This window comes from Acomys minous (assembly GCF_964271855.1).
Source record: "Acomys minous genome assembly, chromosome: 3".
NCBI lineage: Eukaryota > Metazoa > Chordata > Mammalia > Rodentia > Muridae > Acomys > Acomys minous.
In genome coordinates, this window is record NC_140485.1 from 140,814,766 (window position 1) to 140,839,025 (window position 24,260).

The following is a 24,260-nucleotide window of genomic DNA, read 5'->3' on the forward strand; positions in this document are numbered from 1 at the left end:
TCTGGTTAGTGCCCTGGCTGTAATGCCGTCACGCTCAGGCTTCTTAAAACCACCGAGCATCTTCCCTTAGACTTGGAGTTTTGTAGCCTGATAAGCTCTGTGCTGTTGATAATGTCTGTACTACTGAGAGCCTTGCACAACCTGCCTCTATAAATGGCATTTTTGCCATTTCTGTGAGGATTCACTGAAGGACATCTCATCTCAGCACATGTTGACGTTGACAAACAGTTTAGATAACTTACAGCTCAACATTGGCGCTGTTAACAAATAGGAAATAAGGACATGGTCTATGGAAGAATAGGGCATCGTGTACTGTTGAAGAAGATTTTGTGAGGCCGAATGTGGTGGCGCACGCCTTTAATCCCAGGACTTGGGAGGCAGAGGCAGGGCGGATTGATGTGAGTTTGTGGCCAGCCTCATCTACAAAGTGAGTCCAGGACAGCCAAGGCAACACCTGTCTCGCGAAAGAAAGAAAGGAAGGAAGGAAGGAAGGAAGGAAAGAGAAAATTTTGTGGTTTATTCAGTACCCTGTTTTAACATTGTACATTGTATTCTGTGTGTCACTCAATTTGCATGTTAAAACTTAACTTTATAGAATGTCATGCTTGGTTGTTACTTAAAGAATATTTTTAAATAAACACATCATAGTGTATTTAATTGAAAAATCATAGATGAGTAATTTCTCAGTATCTCCTTTAGTTCAATTGTTTTCATGCTTCCCTTTAATTTGTTTGCATGCTCTTCTGATGGTTGGTAAGTAACCTCGTGTTCCTTGTATATAGGCAGATTATCTGTGTGTGGACCATACAGTGTTGAGATCCTTGATACTGAATTGACGAAGCGATGGGAAAATCAAATATCTGTCAAAATTATGTATTTTAAACCCTTATTTAACATTTTGTATCTCAAATTTTTAGTATGTGATAGTTTTATTGAAATCATTCATAGTAAATGTAGCATTTTAATTTTTTAATGTTCAGGTAAGCATTGTAATTTGGATTGCTCAGATCAGCTCATTTGGTAGCTCATATTATAGCATTATTCTATTTAGTTTTGATACTTAATCTTAAATTTAATTCAGAAGTGACGTTCAGATTATCCCATTCATTAGTAGCAAGGCTCCCTTATGGAAATTAATTTTGAAACCATACTAATGAATTGTGGAGATGATTGTTTTATTTTATTGTGCATTTGTGAGGACAGAAAACATTACTCTTTATAAATCAAATATGTCAATTTGTTTTTAGTTACGCCTTCACACTATCATTAGCTTCATTCTGATAACAGTATATAATACCTGAGCAAGTTAGTAAATTTTCATTTAGCTTACTTTTTGATATTAGTACTTTATAAATTCTGTGAGATGGGTGACAATATTTCCTACTTTAAAATAATGCTTTGATTGTTAACTACACTGGCATTTGTGGAATTCCATCGTATGTATGTGGATAAGATTAAAAGCAGTATTAAAAATGACTGCCAAACTAGATTTCCTTATAAACATGTATTTAAGAAAATACTGCTTACCAGGCCACTCTAATGCTGCAGTTTATAGCAAAGACTGTTACATATGAACACAAATGAGGAAAGGGGGTGGTACTGCAGTTTATAACAAAATCTGTTACATAGTAACACAAATGAGGAAAAGGCAGGGTGGCGGGGATTGAATTTCTTAAATCCTTGTTTGCTCAGGTGGTGTCTACTCTAGAGAAATGTTACACTTTGAGTCAGATGCTTTCCAGGATGATCTCTTTCCACTCTGTTCCTCCCAGGTAATGGCATCTATGACAATCTGCAGTTACCACTGTGGCTAATCTGAATTCCAGAACAAACTGTCTCTTTCTTTTTTCCCCATCTCTACCTGGCCACCGTAAAGACATCTTAAACCTAATATTCCTAAAATTCTTCCCTGACTTTTATGTACAGCGATTTCTCCCCTGTTCCACACAATTGACAGTTTTACCTGCAGTCGTCCATATTCATTCATATCTGGTTCTTTCTCGTTTCCTTTCCTTCCCATCTACTATGTCATCAAGTTCTGATTGTCCCTTCGTAGCACATGACTGTATATTTCCTGTTGTCACAGTGCACCTGTGTCTTTTTCTTACGGTCTTGTAGCTAGAGCCACCACACTCACACAGTCACATGTCAGTGAGTCAGTTTTACTCACTTCCAGTCCAGAGTTGCCATGATAGCATTGTATTCTAGAAAGTCCTTGTCAGTAATTTTTTTCTTAGTTACTAATTTTCTTACTTATCATTTCCTTCATCTTTTCCCCCATGAGTTTCCAAGGAAGCAGATTTGATCTGTTAAAGTATATCCTTGAAAATACTATTCTTACTCGGTTTTAAAGTTTCAAAAACTTTAGTATGAAAAACTGTCTGATAATGTATTTCACACAGATACAAAGGTATGTATGATGGGGCACACCTTTAATCTCAGCATTCAGTGAAACTGGTGGGTGATCTTTCTGAGCTCAAGGCTGGCCTTGCTTACAAAATTAAAAATTAACGGGATCAAAATCTAAAATTAAAGTTGTAATTGAAAACACCCATTTATAATAAATCCTGGCTTGGAATAAAAATATTCAATTATCTTAGGGTAAATTATCAATAAAATTTTAAACATAATATAAATTCTCCTATCTTTGACATGAAAACATCTTAGTCTGTTTGTGGATTAGAGATGTTTTTGAAGGCCTTGGCTATGTTCTGCTAAACAGAATGATGATCATTGTAGCTGATATGGTGGTGTGCACTTGTAACAGCAGCACTAAGGAGGCAGAGGAAGAAGGCTGACCCAAGCTACATGCTGATCATTTCTTCAGAATAGGTCATTTGTGTATGTGTAAAACTTTGAGACTGACAACCTCCCTTTCTTGGTTATTTCAAGTCCCACAGAGAGTTCCTTGTATCTTCAGCATGCCTGATGTCTTCCTAGTATTTATGTGGACACTTAGGTGACTTAAATATTGTCCCAGACCTTGAGGCCATGCCACTGTTGTCTGTGGCTTACAAGTCTCATTGGCCCCTTTGTTATAATAGTACTTGAGTCCTTTTCTTTTTACATTTGTTTGTTTTGCAAGTCATTTTGTCAACAAGTCAGAGGTCAACTTTGTTGTTTGTCTCTTGACTGCATGGTTCCTAGGGATAGAGTTTAGGTCATTGTGCTTGGCTGTAAGCATCATTACTTACTGGATTCTGTTACCAGCCCTCTTTGGGTTCTTGATACTGTTTTTGGTACTTACCGTTTTCTTATCCCATTCTATCTGTTTTGTACTGATAATTGTATGATACTAAGTTCACAGGTTCATTTGACATCACATTAATTGATGTACTATAATACCTAATGTTATAAGGTCTCAGAATACAGACGAGACATAGCACAGAGGGTACAGCTGTGGGCCAGACACAGGTGACCTCACATAACTTTCCCTTTTAAAATGCAGTCACCCTAGTGTTACAGGTGTCTTGTTCACACTGGCAGTGCTCAAGCCCCGAGTTTGAGCTCCAGTCTTGACCCATGCTGTAGCAGCTAACTTAAATGGTTCAACAGTTTGTTTAATATTTGTACCAAGATGGATTATTTACAGAAGTATGTAGTTTCCCACTTAAGAACTTGGGGAATAGCCAAGCATGGTAGGGCACACATATAATCTCTTTACTTGGGAGGCAGTGTTAGGGAAATTTCTATGAGTTGGAGGCCAATCTAGAGTGTGTCAACAAAACCCGAAAGAGCCTAACCTACTCCTAATAATAATGGGGACACTGTTGGGTTTCATAAATGAAATGGTTTTCTTTCCTAGAGTAATGTTGTTTGTTCTAAATTTGTTTCATTCTTTGAATGTGACTCAACTGTTGTTTTTGTTGACTACCTAAACAACATAAATGCTTCATTAAGATAGTGATACATTTTTTTCTTCTAATTTTACTATAAAATAATGTGGTCAGTGGCAGAACTAATACTGATGCTGTATGCTTCACAAATTACTAAAATTAAATGAAGTAAGAAATGTTCAGTTCTCCATAAGACATAAACAGCTAAGGCCCTTTGCATGAGAAATGTTTAATTGGATGATTTTTCCTGACCAAGGAAAGTTTCAACAGCCTGGAACAAGAATTAAAATACTTTGGTAGAGTCTTGTCTGACTCCACCGTGCCATCCCTCTAAAGTCTTGTGATATTTTAAGCGGCTTTGCTGTTTATGTTGAGCAGCATCCACAGCTGTCATCAGTGGCCTGCAGGTTGGACACACTAAGACACATAGCATTATGTGCACGTGGGTTAGATAAATGTACTTACTACTTTTACTAAAACTTGCTTATTAGATGTTACCACTAAACAACCTTTATATTTAAGTAGAATATGTTAGTCAGTTTAAAGGGGGCTAGAAAAAGATAGGTGAAGCTTTTTCTTAACATATCTCTGACACTTTGACTCATGGTTTGTTAGTAAAGCAGCAGTGTGACCTTTATTTGAACTTGAGGACTCTGTGCAAAGACAAACAAGGTTTGAAGTAGTGACACTGTATCATGCAGGGGACTTCGGGCACCATTGATTCAGCTCTTCACTGCTGGGTTTCAATCAGGGTGTTGAGAATGTCTCTGATGCTCCATCTGTGATCTCCTTCTTTGGTGTTAGATTTAGCACAGAAGTTGCATCATATTAAGTTCTTATTGGTCATTTCTAGCATCTAAGCCGGAAGACTTGGGAAGGAGCCATGTGGAAGGAAGAAGTAAAGTGGGAGCAAAAGTATTAATTTATTATTTATTCAGTATTCAGCTTGCATGCCAAAAGAGGGCACCAGATCTCATCAGAGATGGTTGTGAGCCGCCATGTGGTTGCTAGGAATTGAACTCAGGACCTTTGGAAGAGCAGCCAGTGCTCTTGATCTCTGAGCCATCTCTCCAGACCCCAGGGTTTTATTGTTGTTTGTTTTTATTTTTGTTTTTGATAGACTGTCTGCAAAAGTTTGGCAGAACAGATGATGGTTTTAACTGTTAAAATTCTTTATTGAAGAATAAAAAGGAAGTTGAAATCAAGGAAGCTTTAAATGGTCTAGAAGGAATAATGGAGCATGACTGACAGAGTTCACGTAAACTTTTGTCACAGATGATCCGGTCGGTGATGTGAGAAGAGAGGGTGTTAACACTCTGTGGAGTGGTGGTGCTTCTTTGTCAGTCAAGAAAACATGAACCACAATAGGTACTATTTCAACAGAGAACTTACAAAGGAGTACGAGCTCTTGAGAACTGGAGGAGAAAGGAAATAGGCATACCTTAATACAAATTTAGAAGCAGTTGTAGCCCAGGGCTAGAAGATGAAACATAAGAGGTTGTACTATTATTAGATTGTAGACTCTGAGAAAGCCCTATGCAGAGTCAGGATTGAAGCCTCTGATGTGTTACTGTTCAGCCTCTGGAGCTTAAAGCAGTAGACATAGCAGAGCAAAGGAAAGTATTGTTATTAAAATTCCTTATAGCTTAAGAAGAGACAATGAGTTTGAGACTGAGATGAGGTAGGCATTATATATTTGATTTAAAAATGAAAAATGAAAAAATAAAATCTCTTATAAAACTTCTCTTTTTCTCTACCTATTTGTGCATCTTTTATTCCCCCAGGTCAATTGTCAGTCAGTGTCTTCTACACACACACACACACACACAGTGGGGGGAGTATGGGGCAAGAGATGTTTAGGAAATATTTGCCCATTATAGAAAAGTGAAAATGGAAAAGGCATGACAACATGTGTAAATAACCCTCCTTTAACTAAATAGCATAGATTTCTGAAAGTAACAGGATTGTCTGAGTCATCAGATGAGGCTACATTGTGTAAAAGTAGTACAATTTGAAGACTGTTGAAAGATGATAGCTATGAGGTGCTTCTAAGCAAGAGCCTATTCAATTCTGAGGCTGAAAAAACACGATAGTCTATTCTAAGAGGTTTTGAACTTGATTTTTGTTTAAAGAAAGCATTGGAAACGAGGCTACAAGAGCCAATTCTTCTACCATGTGGATCCTAGAATTGATCCTAGGGTGCCAGGCTTGGCAGCAAATAGCCTCAGCCCCTGAGCCATCTTACTGTCCTTCAGCCTATTAAAATATTAATGAGCAAACATGATTTTTCCTTATTCTTTAATGTGAAGTTTTTGGATTCAGAAGGTATTTTCACAGACAGGTTCTGTGGTAGTGCTGACTGTGGTAATACCAGTGTACTGGTGTAATGGTTAACACCTGAGGACTTTAACTCACGTGCTCTGCTTAGGAGCTTGTTCTGCACTGTGACCCTACAGAGAAGTCTTGGTGATAATGTGTGCCAGCACCAGGGCTTCACTATGAAGCATGGAGCTCAGATGATGGACATTTCACATCTCATTCTAAAGTAAAACAGCATTTAAGTTTTTGTACTTTAAAATGTTAAAACCCCTTTAGTCTCACAGTGTTTGACTTGTTACTGTCCTAGATCATTGAACAAAGCTGATGACATGCTTACATCTCCTTGTAGCATATGCATACATTTAAATATATGTTTATATACATCCATTAATCTGTCACCCACAATTCCAAAATGTTCAGAAAATTATGTTTGCAACTGTTTATTCTCTGCGTGCTCACTCTCGTGCTCTCGCTCTCTCTCTCTCTCTCTCTCTCTCTCTCTCTCTCTCTCTCTCTCTCGCTCTCTCTCTCTCTCTCTCTCTCTCTCTGTGTGTGTGTGTGTGCATGTTATAGTTATAGTTATACTATAACTATATGTATAGTTATACATATAGTTATAGATAGGATTGTTGTAAGATTCCTCCAGACACCAGTAGAGATACTATATTATCATGATATACTATTTTTTTGCAAATCTAAAAATCTGTGACATCTGAAGCTGTGAGTCTAAGCAAGTGTTATATTTTTGAATTTCTGTACTTCAAAGGTAATTATGCTCTTTATAGTGTTCTGGTAATCTTTATAGTTTCCCATGGAATTCATCTGTCATATGACTCAACAATACCACTTTTAGATACTTATCCAAAATATGTCAAAATATAAGATTCACAGCAAAGGCCTGTGATAAAATTCTCAGAGTGGCTATGTTCACAGTGTATAATCAAACTGGAAGCAAGCAAAACTCTATAGAGTAAAACAACAACACACTACTTGGCCATTAAAGCAGTCAGCCACTACAAAAAGCATGGATGAGTATCATAAACACTATACTGAGAAAGCCTGAACATTGAGATTGCATGTCTCTTAAATTCTAGAACTGAAAAACTAAACTGTGGCATGAGAGAAGTCACATTAATGTTGGTGCTTAACTACAAGGAAATTTTGCTGGTGGAAATTTCAGACATTTGTATGCATTCATCAAAATTGGCCCAAGTATCAACTTTAAATCTTGGGATGTCATAGCCTATAAATTAGACCTAGTTTTTAAAAGTGATATTGAAAATAGGATAAATTAAAAGTGAAACATCAAAGAGATTAAAGACATAGCATAAAATGTAATATAAAATTTAATGACCTAACACACGTACATAAGAGCAGTTTTGTTATCGACCCACCCACCCCGCCTGACCCTGCCATTTCAGTAATTATTGCACCTGGCATAGCTACACTGGCTTTGTTGTAAAATACTGGAAAGTCTATAACTTGAGGATCTGACCAGTTACAAGAAATCTTACAAAAGAACCAGATGAGAGCCTTTACATCATAGGATAAAACGTACTAGCAAGTTTTCTTACCTGAATTTACATTTGGAAAAGAGGCTTAGACAAGTAAAAATTGCTAAATTTCTGTCAAAAATGAGCACTAAAGTTGAAACCATTATTACATGGAGATAATTCTGTAATATCATTTATTGTCTTAGGAGGCAATAAAACCCAGTATCTAGCTGTCTTTGAATAGAGAGTGTGACGGATGGGAAGGACATGAAGTCAAAGCTCATTCTGGAATGTGACAACTTGGTTTGAGATTCTAATTCTGCCATATAATTCCTTTGATGTGTGTGGGGGTGGGGTGGGAGGAGGTCATGACATATTAGCTTGGCCTTCCACAATGGTCTTATCATAAGTTACTATAAACTAGCACTGCTATTTTAGGGTTTCCTACTTACCCACTGCAGTGATCTCTGCCCAGTTTTTAGTGTTCTAGGTCCTACAAATGACATGGCCAAATGTGCATACACTGGAACACATCATTTCTTCTACTGTCTGCCTTATCTATTATTTATTTATTTCATTATTCCACAGATTAAATTTGAACCAACTCTTGATATTTTAACTTGTATTTATATTTTAGTAAACAGATTTTTAGGAACTTTGGTAATAACATATTTCTACTTCTTCCCTTCTTATAATAGCTTGTTTATTTTATATTTAACCAAATAAGTCATATTTACTTTATTCATTTTTATACAAATTGATGAGGGTCAAGAAATAATAATCCAACAAATATGCAAGTACCTTCTTTGCTGCAAAGGAGACTTTAAAAATTGTTGTCAGTGATGCATCAAATGTTCATAATGGTTTCACTTATAGTTTTTTAATTTTTCGTGATTTATTAAGTACTCAGTAATTCTGTTGGCTTCAAATTACAGTATACCAGTCTTTAAAGATTTTAAGTCGTTACAGTTGCAATAGAAATAGAAGACTGAAATGGTCAAGAAGACTTAAGTATTGCATTCAAGTGGGGGCACTTCATCTCATAATCTTTAAAGGACAAGATCCCTAGTCCTGTTGCTACCACTTGGAGTTTGCTCTTGTTAGTAAAAATTTGTGCTTTGGAACTAAAGTTACATTTCACATACATACCAATCATTGAAAAAATAAGCTCTAGCCAGGTGTGGTAGTGTGTGCCTTTAATTCCAGTACTTGGGAGGCAGGAGAAGGCCTGCTCAAGGCCAACCAGGGCTATACAGTGAGACCTTACCTAATTAATAAACAAACCAACAGTAATTCTGTGATTAGGTGGTAATAACTAGCAAAGTTCAGACTATTCTAATGGAGCTTTCTTTGGGAGTAATGATGTTCAAGAAGATGTAATTCATGGCAGGAATCATAGGATAGAGGAGTGACTCTTGGAGAAGGGAGCATTTTTATTGAAGTTGCTGTAAGTAGGGCTTGAAACCTGAAGTATCCAGGAATATGTAAAGAGGAGTTGCAGTGGGCAAATGAGAGTACATACTAAGACATTAACAGAGCTGGTCTGGTCTGTTCCTCTACAAGATGTGTGAACGAGCAAGTTAATTGGCTTACCTTGAGGTGGTGGCTTGAAGAGAGTTTTAATTTTTGTTCAGATAGTAAGAAATCATAGGTTTAAGACAGGAGAGTGTTGCAAACTATTAAGGTGAAAGCTATGTTTGGGAAAGTTTATCTGGCCGTTGGTTCTCAGTTGGGGAGTTAGATTGTCTACGCTGAATGACAGGCACCACTCTCAGCTAAATTCATTAGTTTGGGTAGGATAGTAAAAATGAATTATTAGAGTAGTATTATCCAGGCATGGTGGCACACGCCTTTAATCCCAGCACTTGGGAGAGGCAGGCGGATCACGGTGAGTTCGAGGCCAGCCTGGTCTACAAAGTGAGTCCAGGGCAGTCAAGGCTACACAGAGAAACCCTGTCTTGAAAAACTTTAAAAAAAAAAAAGTAGTATTAGTTAATGGAAGAGGGGTGAAACCATGGTAAATGGTTAGCCATCCTGGTTTATGTCTGTATATTCTAGTTAATTTTAATGCCCACTTCACTTGTAAATGTTTCCTGTGTAGGTAGGAAATTATTCAGTGACCCTAAAGATAGAGGGCTGAAGATATACTTGATAGCACTTGCTAGCTGGATTAAGGGAAACCAAGAACAGTAATAAGGAAGCAGAAATAAAGGTTAGAAATTCAGTGAGGATTCCTAGTTCACATTAGTAGTTCAGAGTCACATGGTGTGTGGTTTTTTTTAGTTGTGATGTATGTGTACAGTTTCCAATACTTAATGCTCTTGTTTCCCATGTGCAGGCTGAAGGAGAAGACAGCCTGAAGAAGATGCAGCTGATGGAGCTTGCAATTCTGAATGGCACCTACAGAGACGCCAACATTAAATCACGTAAGAATGAGCCTGGGGCAGGATTTCAGCTTCTTTATCCTTTTGGTACCACAGCATAAAACCAGTTAGAGTTGAAGTAGTGGTAATATTACAATGTGATAAGATCCCCATTTTATTTAATGTTTCTGTAAACTGTGGCCTGCTCAATTTTATGCCAGCACATCAAATATGGGATTGTAAATTTACTCTTCCGGTGAAGAGGTTCAAGAAATGTCCTGTTGCATTAACTGTCTGGTTAAGACCTCAATTTTTTTTGTGTGGCATTACGCAAAAGACAAGAAATTTGAAAGCTTTTTAAAAGAGCTTATTAAACGTGTCTAAGTGAAATGGCCCCTGCTGTTGAAATCTTTCTTTCCCCCTTGCTTGCATGCTTGCACTCATGGTTTTTCGCTTTTTAAGTTCCTATGTGAGTTCACAGAGGTCAGTGGGTGAGAACTGTTTTCAGCCTGTATTGTCTTTTCATGGATTGTGGCATAATTTTATAAGCTGAGTAAGAAAATAGTTTTAAAAAATATATAGATAGATAGATATAGTCTGAGATGACCTAAGGTTTACATGTCATTTATATGAGCATACCATATTTAGAGCACTGATTTTTTTTTCTTTTTTTAAGAAATTGAATTTTAAAGTCATAGTCAAAAATTCCCAAAGGTAGGCAACCTAGTGAGTTTAGCAATATTTGCTTTATAAATGGTTGGCTGTAATTTACTCTTAATAGTCATCAGTTTAGCAGTAGGTCTGCTTCTGTACTCTTTGCCTTCTGCAGTAATTCCTAGCATGCTGGAAACATACACATTTAGTGTTTGCTCACCTGACTTAATCCAGGGAGTCGTCCCTAGTCCGAAGGTGTGCTTTGGAAATACACCAGAACTGTTTCTCTGAACTCTACTTAATAATTATTTTTGCTGCATCTTTTAATTGGAATGTTGCCCTAAGGTTTTGCATGCACCTTTAGTCTCACAAAATGTTTTAAAGTGGATATATCATCAGAGTTACGAACCAAATAACACTTTAATGGTCTTGTTTGGTTTTTTTGTTTTGTTTTGTTTTTTGTGTTTTTTTTTTTAACTTTTTTTTTTACAGTGGGTTTTTACTTTTTGCATCATATTTAAATATGTTGGGGAAGGGGAAGCTGATTGCATTTGGTTGGTGTGCTTTGCCATTTTTGTGTGATCAATGCATGTACTAATGATTTCCCTTTATTTTTCTTCTTTCCTGCTTTTTCCTTTCTTTTTCCTACTTCCCTCTCATTTCCTCATGTTTTATTACTGCTGCTACCCCTGTACTTCTTTCTACATTTCTTTGCTTACTGTAGCAGCCCTTGCCTTTTCTCTTGCAGCAACTGCCCAGGCTGCTCCAAGGATCATCACTGGGCCTGCGCCTGTCCTCCCTCCAGCTGCTCTGCGTACACCTACGCCAGCTGGCCCTACCATAATGCCTTTGATCAGACAAATACAGACCGCTGTCATGCCAAACGGAACTCCTCACCCAACTGCTGCCATAGTCCCTCCAGGGCCTGAAGCTGGGTTAATCTACACACCCTATGAATACCCCTACACGTTGGCACCAGCTACATCAATCCTTGAGTACCCTATTGAACCCAGTGGTGTGTTAGGTAAGTATGATGACAGCGCTAGGCGGTTCGTGCTTTCCTGATTGTGGTACCCAGACTTTGAAATGATGTTTATCAGTTTCAGAGAGGCAGTATAAGTTCGATTAGGAAAAGTTGGAAATGCAATGTGCTTTTATTTCAGTTCCTCACAAGAGTTCTCCCGTTACATAGCTATACCTTAATTTGTTTGAACTTACTTTAGTAGCTCAGAATCTCTCTGGGTGAATTGGCCATGTATATTCTCGATCAGATAACTCAGGTGGCTGAAGTTGTTCTTGAGTTTTATTTAAGTCATTCTTGCTGCTTTGTCTTAATGGCCTCATCAGCTCCACCTCCCAAAATTAGGTTTACTTGCCCACTGAATTTTAAAGTTCTATCAACATATTGAGATTTTTATTAAATTTCTGTTATTTGTGTGTTTAAATATTGATGATACTTAAAGGATGCAATTAATAGTTGCAGTCTTAGGGGTTTTCAAGTCCTGGTGAACATGACCAATATTGTGTAATTTTCATCCTACTGTGGCCTAGATGACCACACCAACTTCCTAAGTTCAGTCATGTTGGAGGCAACAAAGTCATATAAACGCAGGGGTTTACATGATCAAAGCGATATTCTTGAAAGAGACATTACTGATGCCTTTTCTTTATAGAGTGGATTGAAATGCCAGTCATGCCTGATATTTCAGCCCATTGACTTGCTGGATGAAGGACTAGAGTACAGCAGCTGTAGAACACGACCAGTCAGTGTGGACAAACCCACTGCTTACCACACAGAGTTCTGAAACTTATTGTGTATGACCTTGGTGCTGTGTGCCTGCTGTTGACTTTTAGGACTTTGATCTTTCAAAGGTTCCCTGTCCCTGCCACCCCAGCTTAATATTAATCTGGAAATCTTTAATGAACTTGGACATTAAGATTTAAACTTGAAAATTGATTGTTCATTTAAAGAAAGCCACAATGCTCTGTATGTTATCTGTGTGTGTGCATGCACTTAGGTGCCTTTTTGTTTATAAACATACATTTTATTGTACATGTTTTCTGTCTTAAGTCATTGTATAAAAATATAAGTCAGAATTATACCACAGAAATGTTAGTGAGAGGCTGTATTCTGTTGCACATTACTTGAAGCATTTAAAAAAAAATAACATGTAACCTATAACCTTATTTAAGTTTTCCTTTCTATTAATACTCCTTCCTGTGGCCCTGTGCATGCTCCTTCCCAGAGCTCCTCTCCGCTGCGCTCACAGCATCTGCTCCTGAGGAGTTAGGGCTCGTGGCTTCCAGCTGCTGCTCCTGCCTGTCAGTACAACAGCTCCTAGTTTTGCCAGATAGAATTCTATTTCTACGCAATCTGCTTATCTAAAATGAAAAATAGATTCTCACTCAGTTTACTGCTTAGAGACAGCAAGAGGCACTGCTGTAAAATATCTCATGGTAAAGGAACATGTGGTTTGGTTTGGCTAGGACATTTATAATTATGAAGGCTTGATTTAAACCAACAAAATTAAGAGCAAAATACGCAGGTACCCAATTACCATTTTATTTTCAAGGTTCTCGATGACAAGTACTGAGAAAATACAAATATTGTTACTTGTTTTGCCACCTAAGCAGTAAAACTGTGATATTGGCCCTTTGAAGAACTGAGGAAAATATTTTAAATTCCCAAGTTACACTAAATTTGCACACAGATAACATGCATGCTTATGTATCAAGTCTCACATTACCTTAAAATAAGCAGTGCCCTTCAAAACAGATGCAGACATGTGTGTTGGTGGTAGTGAGGAGATTGGTATTAGCATCAAATCTTCATTGATGACTAATGTTTAATTCCCTTCCTTTTATCTTTAGGTATGGCTTTCCCAACGAAAGGCTAAGAATTCAAGAACGGTCTTAACTGAACCCTCATCAGATCTGAATTTAACAAATGCTTAGTCTCAGCAGCCTCCGGGAAAAACCTTAGCCTAGCAGTCAGTGACTTACTTGCACTTTTTGCACATAGATATAAAGTAAAATGATGCTATTAATTTGGATTAGTCTGTAATACTGCAAAGCAATGGTAATTTATAAAGGAGTGTATAGTAGTATACTGACTGCTAAGTGTACTGTACTGTTTGCTTTACTAATCACCTAATTCATTGCAGTTCATACTTATTGACTCAAAAGTTTAAAACCACAATCTGTAGGCTTTAAGAGTTGCTTTTTAAACCTTTTTTAAGTGATAAACTCTGAAAGTTAAGGTTAGCAAATAATTGTCAGTATTAAATGTGGCATTATTTAAATAGTCCTGCTGCAAGAAAGGCACTTCAGTGAATACGTGACTAGTAAAGCTCAGATGTGTCTGGTTCTATAGCGCTCGTGAGATACTGTGACGTGGGGACTGTAAATGAAGGGATGAAGTAGGTGGAAGGCCAACCTGTTTGAAATGAATGCAATATTGATAGAAGCATATATACATGACATACTACAGTTAATTTTTAAACTACTGTGCCTTAACGTGTTTCTTAAGCTTTTGTAGTAAGTGAACATTTGAGATCCATTTTGATAAACCTGCTGTCGATGTTTCCCTTATGTATGTTTTCTAACTTTGTCTTGGTAATTGCAATTTAACTAGGTGCGGTGGCTACTAAAGTTCGAAGGCACGATATGCGTGTCCATCCTTACCAAAGGATTGTGACCGCAGACCGAGGTTAGTTTAGTTCTGCAGTTCTTGTTTATAAGCAATGTGCTGGATGTCCACAAAGTTTGTAACACCACACCTGATAGAAAAATGTAACTGTTTACCTGCACACCATCTCTCTTCCTTTCCTAAATTAATTTAATAATTGATTGATTTAAGGTTAGTTTTGTGGTTTTGTGGGGGGGTTTTTTTGTTTGTTTGTTTGTTTTTTGGCTTGGGTTTTTAGCCCTCCCCTTTATATTTTAATTTATTAAATCTTCTATTACTATGTCCTAAGATTTATTCCAGTTAAAACATAAATTAGTCAGTTTGGGGAGCTATTAAATTTTTACATTACCTTAGTAATAATTGATGCTAAAACTTACACTTTAATTATTTTGAATATTTCAGTTGGTACTGCAAAATGAATTGAACAGATGATGTTTTCATGAGAGAAGTAAAGAAATTTTGCTTCTGTGTAATTTTGGAGAAAACTTAAGATTTAGTTTCCATTTTTCAATATAATAAGACATTGAGCCAATTATAAATATGAGGGTATACATGTCAATTACTTAGCTAAAATCAACAGTCAGGACTGTGAAAATAATTTTCATGTAGGTGGATACTTTCTCAGTTAGAAAACGAGTTCCCTCTTACTCTATTCTCTTGCCAAAACGGATCCTTTGAGTTTTCTCATTTGCTGCTAAAATTTAGTACCTGAAGGTGAACTGCCCTGACGCTCTGTGGTGTGTGAGACCCAGCTGTGGGGGTGTCCTCTCTGACTAACCTGTGACTGGAAAACAAGTCTTCATTTTTCTCATTTCCATATTTGTAATCTGTGCCCTATATATGCCCTTGGACCCATTCTTAAATTATTTATGCTTATTTGAGGAATGGTAGTTTCGGTTTTTTGACATTGAAATGTTTTTTACTTTTTGTGTGGTTGTTTTGGTTTTTGTTTTTAATTGCAAGATTGGAATTCCAACAATAGTAGAAAAGAACCTAGCTCACTTTACGTGGCCACCCTTAAATTCCCATGATAAATACTGGACACAATTTTTTGTGTATTAGAAATACACAAATGCCTTTCCAAAGACATTAATATTTATTTAATATCATATATTCTGAAAGAGTCCTCAAAACTTTAGCTAACACACACTTTTTTTGTAGTGGTTATTCATTAAATAATATAAATCCTCACCTGGGGGAATGTCCAAAGCAATAACATCCCATGCAGCTGTGCCAAGTGTGAGCATATCAACCATTGGATCAGAGTCACCTAGGGACTTCTAAAGGTCACTTTAGAAGTGAGCAATCTCATGAGTAATCTGAGGCTGAGTCATACTGCTAAGGTCTGAAATAATTATCTTACAGACTTTTGATTTTGAAGTAATTTTTTCTCTTAGATTTTCTTTTCCTGTGATTCTATTAGGAGATTTTCTATAATTTTGTTAACAAAGTAATCCTTTCTCACATTTGCACTCCAGAGCCTTCAGATAGTTGAAAATATTAGACCTTATTATATCTGGAAGATGACACACATTCCGCGCATGGCTCATCTGTAGCTGTGTTTATTTTGATGAGTTCTGTTTCTACTCAGAATGCAATGTCAACAAACCGAAATGCCTTCATCCTCCCTCCCTTTCTTCTTCCTTTCTTCTTCTAGAACCAGGTCACTTACGCATACTGTCACCGCATATACTCATCGGGTCTAAGAGAAAGCCCAAACTCCTTGACTTACATTGTTTTATGATACTACTGTTTTCTCTATATTTTTAAACCCTTTAAAGGGAAGATTATTATTAGCATTCATTCGATGCAAGGAAGCAACCTGAGGACATATAACCATGTAACTATATGTGAGCATGTAGAGTAGTCACATGGTGGACAGGTATCTAGTTGCTGATGAAAACAAACCCACCTCCATACTTATTTCAAAATCGTTTTGAGACATAAAGACCAATTGACTTTAGTTGTAATGAACTATAGGTGATTTTGCACAGTTGACATGCCTATGTGTACTGTAGGAGGCCAGGACATGGCAGAGGGTGTGTTCTAGATAGATGTACTGGGTATGATGGTTTGCTTTGTCAAACATTCTACACTCAAACATAATCAGAGATTATCCAAGTAATGATTGGACAAAAGCCATTACCCAAATTTAAGACTTTGGAACAGCCCTTTTTTTTTTTTAATTTTTTAAAAAATAAATTGTGCTTCCTCTTAAGAAATTCAGGGAAGATTTGATTATATTGAAGATACAGTATTTTTGTAGTATTTATAAACTGTCCTAATTGATAGACTATAGAAACCATTTTTGTCATACAAAGGTAAATAAGTCTATTATATAGAACATTTAAACCCTGTGAACATTACACCTGCTCGGGTTGAGCTGTTGAGTGGCATAGAATCTAACTGCACTGAGCATCTTTCCTTCACATCTCTCCTGCCTTCGTCTCAATGGCAACATTACAGAAAATTCTGTCAAACCTCAGAATATAGTAGAAATAATTAAGCTGTTGAATGAGTCTTAAGAATCATACTACTGTTAAGTGGACCAAGTTTGGTGACGTAGCGTGCGGTAGGCTGGTTAGAGAAGGAGCTACTTGAGGACATTTGGAGTGATAACTTTCCACTTGAGAACTACTTTATGTTTTACTGTAATTTTTTAAAAATTTTTTGTTCTTTTTTGTTACTTTGCAAAGGAAAATAGTATTTACAGGTGGCTTCTTTTAAAATATAAAATTATAAAGCAGGAATGTATATGAAATGTCAGATTTTATTGTATTTGCAGAGTATTAGCTTTGAAATTGAATAAAGAAAGCTGTTTGTAGTTTTAAAATGCCTTATTGGTATCAGTTAGAAATTTCTTCTATTTTTTATGTACTTAGAGTTCTTTGAGGTATAGAATTTTAAATGGCAGGATTTTACAGTGTTTACATGCAAGTGCATTTTATAAGTGTTCTATATGTGTAAATTAGTATTTTCAACTGGAAAATGTTGGCTGGTGCGAAAAGCCTGGCCTTTTTCTGGTTCCCATGGTGTTGCCTACACTGCTAGACTACAGTATTGCTTTGTATCGTGAGGCCAAGAAATTCCATGTTGTTTGTAAATAGAATAATTGAAAAAGCAATAAACATTTATTGAACAAAAGAAACCTTGTTTGGCCCAGAGTTTATGTTGAACCAAATTGTTCATAGCTATTTAAATTTCTTTAGATTCATTTCTGTTAATCATCAGTTATTAATAATCACATCCATCATTAATAGTTGCTTTATTGCTTGCATCTGAGAGAATACTAATGCTTAATAGCAGTCAGATGCTCATAACTGCACTGACTGTTGAAAATTTCTTTATACCAAACCTATTCATCATTGTTTTCCAATTTCCTTCATTGACTGCTACTAACTATTAGTTGTTAGCTGTATTTTATTTCTATTTTTTTTTTTCCTGTTAACAAGTTGGGTTTTTTCAAATTATTTTTGTGGGAGTGGGCTCTTCTTCATTTGTTCAAATCATGATATAAAATTGTCATGATTTTTATTGTATTCTGTAGATGATGTCAATCAGTTTGTCGGAATTCAACATGCTTTTTTTTATTAGTTGTGATTAGTTTTTCATGTTGTCATTAAGCCGTCACTAGCTGAAACTAATCTCTTCTCTATCTTTTCTTTTCTTTTTTTGTTTTGTTTTTTGTTTCTAACCACCCAGCCGCCACCGGCAACTAACCTATGACCTTCTGACCTCTGAACTCTTCACCCAATGATGACCTGACCATGCCTGCCTGCTGATCAGTTAACTGGTAATCGCCTTTGCTTGCCTGTCGTCAGTGCAGCGAGCTGAGGCACTTGTCCGTTCGTCTTACCATCTAACCAAACAAAAGACAAAGAAATTGTCCTCCAACTCAGCTTTTCCTCCCTGTTTGGGTGAAAGTGGTTCTAGAACCTGCACTGAATAGTAGTAAAGCAATAAGGCCCGATTCATCCCACAGCACTGATCATCTTTCAATGCCCCGCCCCAAGCGAACGGTAAGAAGGCCTCTCTTAAGAAGGGGAGACAGATGGCCCTAGCTACTCAGTGACAGAGGCAGTTACTGTGAGAGACTTGTAGGAAGTCAAAGCTCTCTCTGAATGTACTGTGTGACAATGCATCATGCATGAACCTTCGGTCAGGGATGTCATTGGTGAAGTGACTTCAAAAGTATTCAAAATTTGACATGCTGTTTGTTTAGTCACTACAGTGCCCTCAAAGGGCAGAAAATGCAGCCTTTTTATATTGCCTGCCAAAATTTGAAGTATTAGAACAAAGTGTGCCATGAGAGAAAACCTAACAAGGAGTTTTGAAAAGTAATGCAGAGAGCAAAACTGCAACACTATTTTTAAAAAGTTGAGTATCTGAGTTAAAATTTCCAAATCTTTATTTTACACCACCTTAAAAATTATATGAGAACAAGGTACATGCATTATGTGTCACATTACTGGGCAAACTGTTCAAATATTTTTTTTAAACCTCCCTGTATAGAGAATATCATTAAGGATGTAAAAGCCATGCTTGCCTATTTGCTGTATACATGTAATGAAATTGTAGATAAAGTGTAGTGCATTGAAACAAATGAACAAAAAGTAGATACTTTTACTATACAAGGGTGCTGGTGCAGAAAAAAAATATATTTTTGGAAATGTAGCATTTTATACTTTCAAGTGTTATAAAAAAAAAAAAGAAAAAGAACAAAGAAACCCTTTATTTCATTAAATGATTTTTTCTGGTGGTTGTCAAGAAACAAAAGACCAAAAGAGCCTTTTTGTCTTTCTTTTTTATTTTTTAAGTATTGGAATAAGTCTAAAGAAAAAGAAAGTGCCTTATTTTCCTTCATGCTCATTTAGTCAAGTGTCCTGTAAGATCAGCTCCTCCCTCAGAATAAAAGTTAATGCATGTTCCTCAGTCGCCCAGTATGTGAAAGGAGATATGAGGGGAGACAAATGAGTTGATGGTCTAAATTATATGATTTGTGTCACGTTATCTTGATGCCAGTTTGCCAAATCTGATACTGTGAAAAAAATGTGATAGCTTTTCTAATGTCTGACTAGTAAATTTTAAAATGTCATTCTTTTACAAATCATCATTGAGTACGTTTGGTTATTACTGTCTTCAGGGTTATCACAGAGGATTCTGAGGTTATAAAAATTATGTGAGATCTGAGCATCAGTTTACAGACAAAATTAAATTAGAGCTCTATTCTATTTGGAGAAGAGGGACATAATGGGTTTTTTTTTCTTATTAATTGGAAATAATAGTAATGCCTAACAAACTTTTTCACAAAAATGAATCTTTAAAATTTTTTATTGTGGAAAAAGTGTTAAGTAGCCAAAATTTAATCAGCTATCTGATGTAGTCCACCTCTGCTGGCTTTAGTAACTGCTCCCAAATACACCTTTTTGCCCCTTTTAACTTTAAAGTAATGTGGACAGCTAACCTCACAGTGCAGATAAACGCTCAGCTACATTCCTTTTCATCTTCAATTTCTCTCATGAAGTTCAAACAGTTTGTAGTTGAAGCAGTTTGTGTGCAAAGCCTGTATCTAAACACTTGAGTTATTAACATCTAAACACTTGTCATTATCCGCTCAGTACCAGATGTGGCAAATCTCAAGTGATAGTGGACTCGTGGCTCATCAACTCATGCCCTCTTCCGCACCCTCATAGCTTCACAGTCAAGGTCAGCAGGAAGTCACTGGCCACCTTCATGGTGACCGCTCCATTATTCTGTCTCACTTGGAACCATTTTCAGTTTATTTACTATGCAATAGACAGTCCTTGTTTTGTACTCAGCTGGCTTTGGTTTAATGTACCACTGCTTTGTCGGTCTGTTACACTTGTGGTGGTTTTGATTTATTTACAATATATGCTGTGCCATTTTGATTTTTATTTTGTTTGATTGGTTGAATAAATTTGCGACACTCAGAACACTTGAGGTGATAGTTAAAACAAACAAACAGTACCAGTATTTGATCCAGTCTCATCTCAGCTGTGTTATACCTGGACATTTTAGATGTTTATCAAAGGTCTTTTATGGGGAAGAAAGTAAATGTGTAAAACAATAGACGTGTGACGTTTATGAGTAATGCTGGCTCTGAACAAACTTTCGAAAACTTAGTTGACAGTGTTTTGAGTCAACTGAAAAAAAGCATGACTTTTGGAATCTCTGAATGCCTTGGTTCTCAGTATTATCACTCTATTGAATTTTTTTCTTATTAAAGTACGTAGTTTTTAAGACTTTTTTCCTGACAGTATTATGTAATTTTTTAGCGTGGGTAGATGGGAGTGTCGCTTGTATGTTACCATACAGCTGACATGTATTTTTTGTCTATTCTTTACTATCTTAGTAGTTTCATGCTATGTATGTACCATAACCAACCTATTGCCTATGAGAAACATGTAAGATAATGTATTTACAGCCATTGTTACAAGTTTATAATGTATTTTTCTATCTTGTTTTATATGTATGTTATATAACATTCAAAAGAATTTTTTTCTTGATTGAGAAAAGGATACAAAATGCAAAATCCACAATTTTGATAACTGAAAATTGCCAATTGTTTTGCAGTACTTTATTATATTGGGTGTCTTGTCTCTCTTGGGCTTTTAGTTAGCTGATGAATGATACATTAGACACTTCTGGGTTTTAGTTGGGATTTTACATAGCTTGCATTTTAGTTCTTTGGTTCTTTGCTGTTTCTATTAACCCATAGCATTATTTTAATAAATGTTATAATACCAACCTACTAACTCTGGACTATGTCTGTTTATTAACCTTTTCGTGTTTAATGACAATAAACAGAAATAAATAAAGTCTTGAGTTCCTGGACTAACCCCGAAGGGCGTGACCACAGATAACATAGTGTGACTTGTTTTCTATGTTGTTTGTCAGCTGACAGTTGTGCACACTGCTGCTAAAATGGCTTTGGGTATTCTGGCCTTTCTCCTTGGAGGGTAGGTGCCAGTGGAGATGGAACACAGCAGCATCTCTGAGTCACTCTCCTAGTCGTGCCATTGGCCTGTTAGCATCTGCGTTACTAATTCCACACTTTATATTTCCTGCTCCAGAATAATCCCTCTCTGCTCACAGCATAATGAGTCGAGAGATGTACTGTCATGATACACCTTGAGAAACCAGTTTGATTCGCTGTTGAACCATTTGTCTTAATTTCTACCAACAGGTCTTTTTTGGCCACATAAAGTTAAAACTCAATTGGTATTTTCCCCATGTTTAACCGGATGTTCCTATTAGAGTTGAGTCTGCTTCTCTAGGCTGTGCAGCCCAGTCTGTCTGTGTGTCCCCCACCCCCGCCCAGCCCTTCAGTGAACTGTAGGTCTTAGGTGGCTTTCCCCTTACCCACTTCCAGAGCAGCCAAGAAAATTACACAAGAGGCGTGGCAGAGAGGAACACTGGAATCTGACGTGTGTGGTTAATTTCTAGCATAGAAACACATCAAGAACTGTCACTATTCCGTGCCTCCTTTGGCCACACTGTGTAGAGGAGCCTCTTCTCTAGCACTTGGGTCCATTGTGGTGTTGCAGGTTCTTAACTATCTTGTCTTGGGGGGTGGTGGGGGGGGGGAACTTTTACACGGTACAAAACAAAGAACAAAAACCCTCTTAGGGTGAATTTTTGCTTTTGTAAGCAATGGTTTATATTTTGAAATTGTGTGAAAGCATACAGTTATAGTGTGTGTGTGAATGAAACTCAGTAGTGAGGCTAGTTTTAATTATCTCTGATCATCTTTGGTCCTGAACACATGGAATACTCTCTGATAAGAGGAGGAGACAGCATAGTGCCTTTGGTAGACAAGTCTCATTGCCAAGACTACCATGTTTAGTGCTCTGTGAGCATTTTAAGATGCTGTCAGTCTGCTGCTGAACAAAGCCTCCCATGGTAATTTGTCCTTAGTTGATGAAGAGCTTCTGTGTAGTTCAATATTGTCTGAGGCCTGAGCATGCAGTCCCATCCCATTTCTGTGAGGGAACTTCATGTGTGATTGTGTCTTATGGTCACTGTTCTATTGAAAACATTGTTCAGTGGTAGTTTTACCTGGTGCAGGATACCACTGCAAGCCACATTTTCATCTAAGTACAATAGTGTTAGCCAAATTGCTGGGACGGGGAAGTTTTACTGTCACTCTTAGTTGATGCTATTTAATGAATGGTTATGTGTTTTCATCCAAAAGGCTGGGGTCATTAATATTAATGTACACAGTAAAACGTTTTTCTTTTTCTTTAGGGAAAACATGATGATATGACAATCGTATTCACATCATTGTAGTGCAGCATCTTCATATATGGCATGGCCTGTGTGAGGGAGTTGTTGAAATGCCGTGTCCATTAAAAAAAAATGTTTGTGTGCAGACGAGGGGTATTTGGTTTAAGTTTTCTACTTACTAGATGCGTGTAAAGTGTATGGTAGTGGTGTGTGTGTGTGTGTGTGTGTGTGTACGTGTACGTGTACGTGTACGCCTGCATGTGGTAAAAACAGGTGATAGTAGTAAATAAAATTGCTGGTTGTGGTTGCGTTGCCTGACCAAGAACATTTCATCAGTGAAGTCTGTGCCTTGTCATTATTTTATGTGACAGTTTGGGTTGTGTGTGTTGTTTTGGGGATATTCTTTGCTTATGTGCCTGGACTGGGACACCTGACTGAGTATTCGTTGATGACAGTTAACTTACAGCATTCTCAGCCTGTGATTTTTCTTGGCAGAATGAAACATGTTGCCAGGTTATCCACTAAACAATTACTCTCTGAAAACTTTTTGGTCTCCCACATTTTTAAAGTATATAGGATAATGTACTTAATTGTCACATCATTTAATATCTTTAAGATGGGAATAATAGCTTAACCCATTTTATGGACATATCACTTAAGAAATATCCATGATACATGTGATGCCTGGTTTCCTCTATATAGCTACCTAAATTGAGTTGTCTTCAGAAGAATGTATAGTTGGTGCTCAATGCTGAATCAAACTGGTTAAGCTGAAGCACAGTATACTCCTTTCTTTGTTTCTGCTGCGCTAATTGTCAGGGGCTGGGGAGGAGGAGCAGCAACTAATCCGTGGCAGGTAGATGTGGATGATGAGTGCCGTGAATTTTGACTGGACAAAGTGTAGTTCACATTACTTGAAGTTTGCTGTTCCCTGAAGAGATACCAGCCAGCACTGGGACAGTCTCAGCACCAGGGTAAAAGTTAATTTACCTCTCTTTAAAGGTTCTGTTATTTCAAAGTTTTGAGCCAAATATATCTCTTGTGGGTTATATTATATTGGTGTGTATAAATATCTTGAACTTGTAGAAAGTGTATATATGTATATGTGAATAGATATACATATATGTGTATATATACATGTATGTGTATATATATGAATAGATGTTATCAAAGCACACATAATGGGAAATGTAAACAATTGTACACAAAGTACGATTAAAAAAATGGGACACTGTGCATGTGCTGCATCTTCTCAAGCCAAAAATGAGCTGAAAATGTAGCTGACCCCCCCAACACAGAGAAATGCCAAAGTGAAGACTACATTTTCTTCATCTGTGTAGGAAATTAGAGAATCTCACATTCTATGAGTTCTAGTATTTAGTAGAACACTGTTTAAAAGAAGGATATTAGTAAACTTCTGTGTTCTCAGCTAGTCTGTGCGTCCAAAACACCATGCTAATTTTTAAGAAGCATTGGTACAGTTTTAAGCAGTCTCCTAAATGTAAGAATTCTTGGGAGAGGGCTGAGGATGTAACTCAGTTGGTGGCATTACTGTCTTAGCATGGAATGCCTTGCACCATAAACAGAAAACATTGCTTGCTGAATCTTGGTCTCTTCTATTTTGTGAAAAGAACTAACGTCATAGATGTCTTGTACAAAG

At 36.9% G+C, this 24,260-nt stretch overlaps 1 protein-coding gene across 6 annotated transcripts in view; it reads left to right on the top strand.

Annotated features, from left to right (window-relative positions):
- Positions 1-21,125, top strand: part of QKI (QKI, KH domain containing RNA binding) — a 115,603-nt gene extending 94,478 nt beyond the window's left edge. The window contains exons 5-8 of one of the 6 annotated variants that reach the window (XR_014777746.1): positions 9,987-10,074; positions 11,390-11,689; positions 13,537-14,374; positions 18,056-21,125. Coding sequence is in view for 5 of the 6 variants with exons in the window: in XM_084774919.1 (XP_084631045.1) it covers positions 9,987-10,074; positions 11,390-11,689; positions 14,300-14,374; positions 18,056-18,072 (480 nt within the window). In the remaining variant the exon portion in view is untranslated. The other 5 variants (XM_084774920.1, XM_084774921.1, XM_084774919.1 and 2 more) reach the window with 5 other exon arrangements.
- The last annotated feature ends 3,135 nt before the right edge of the window (positions 21,126-24,260 follow it).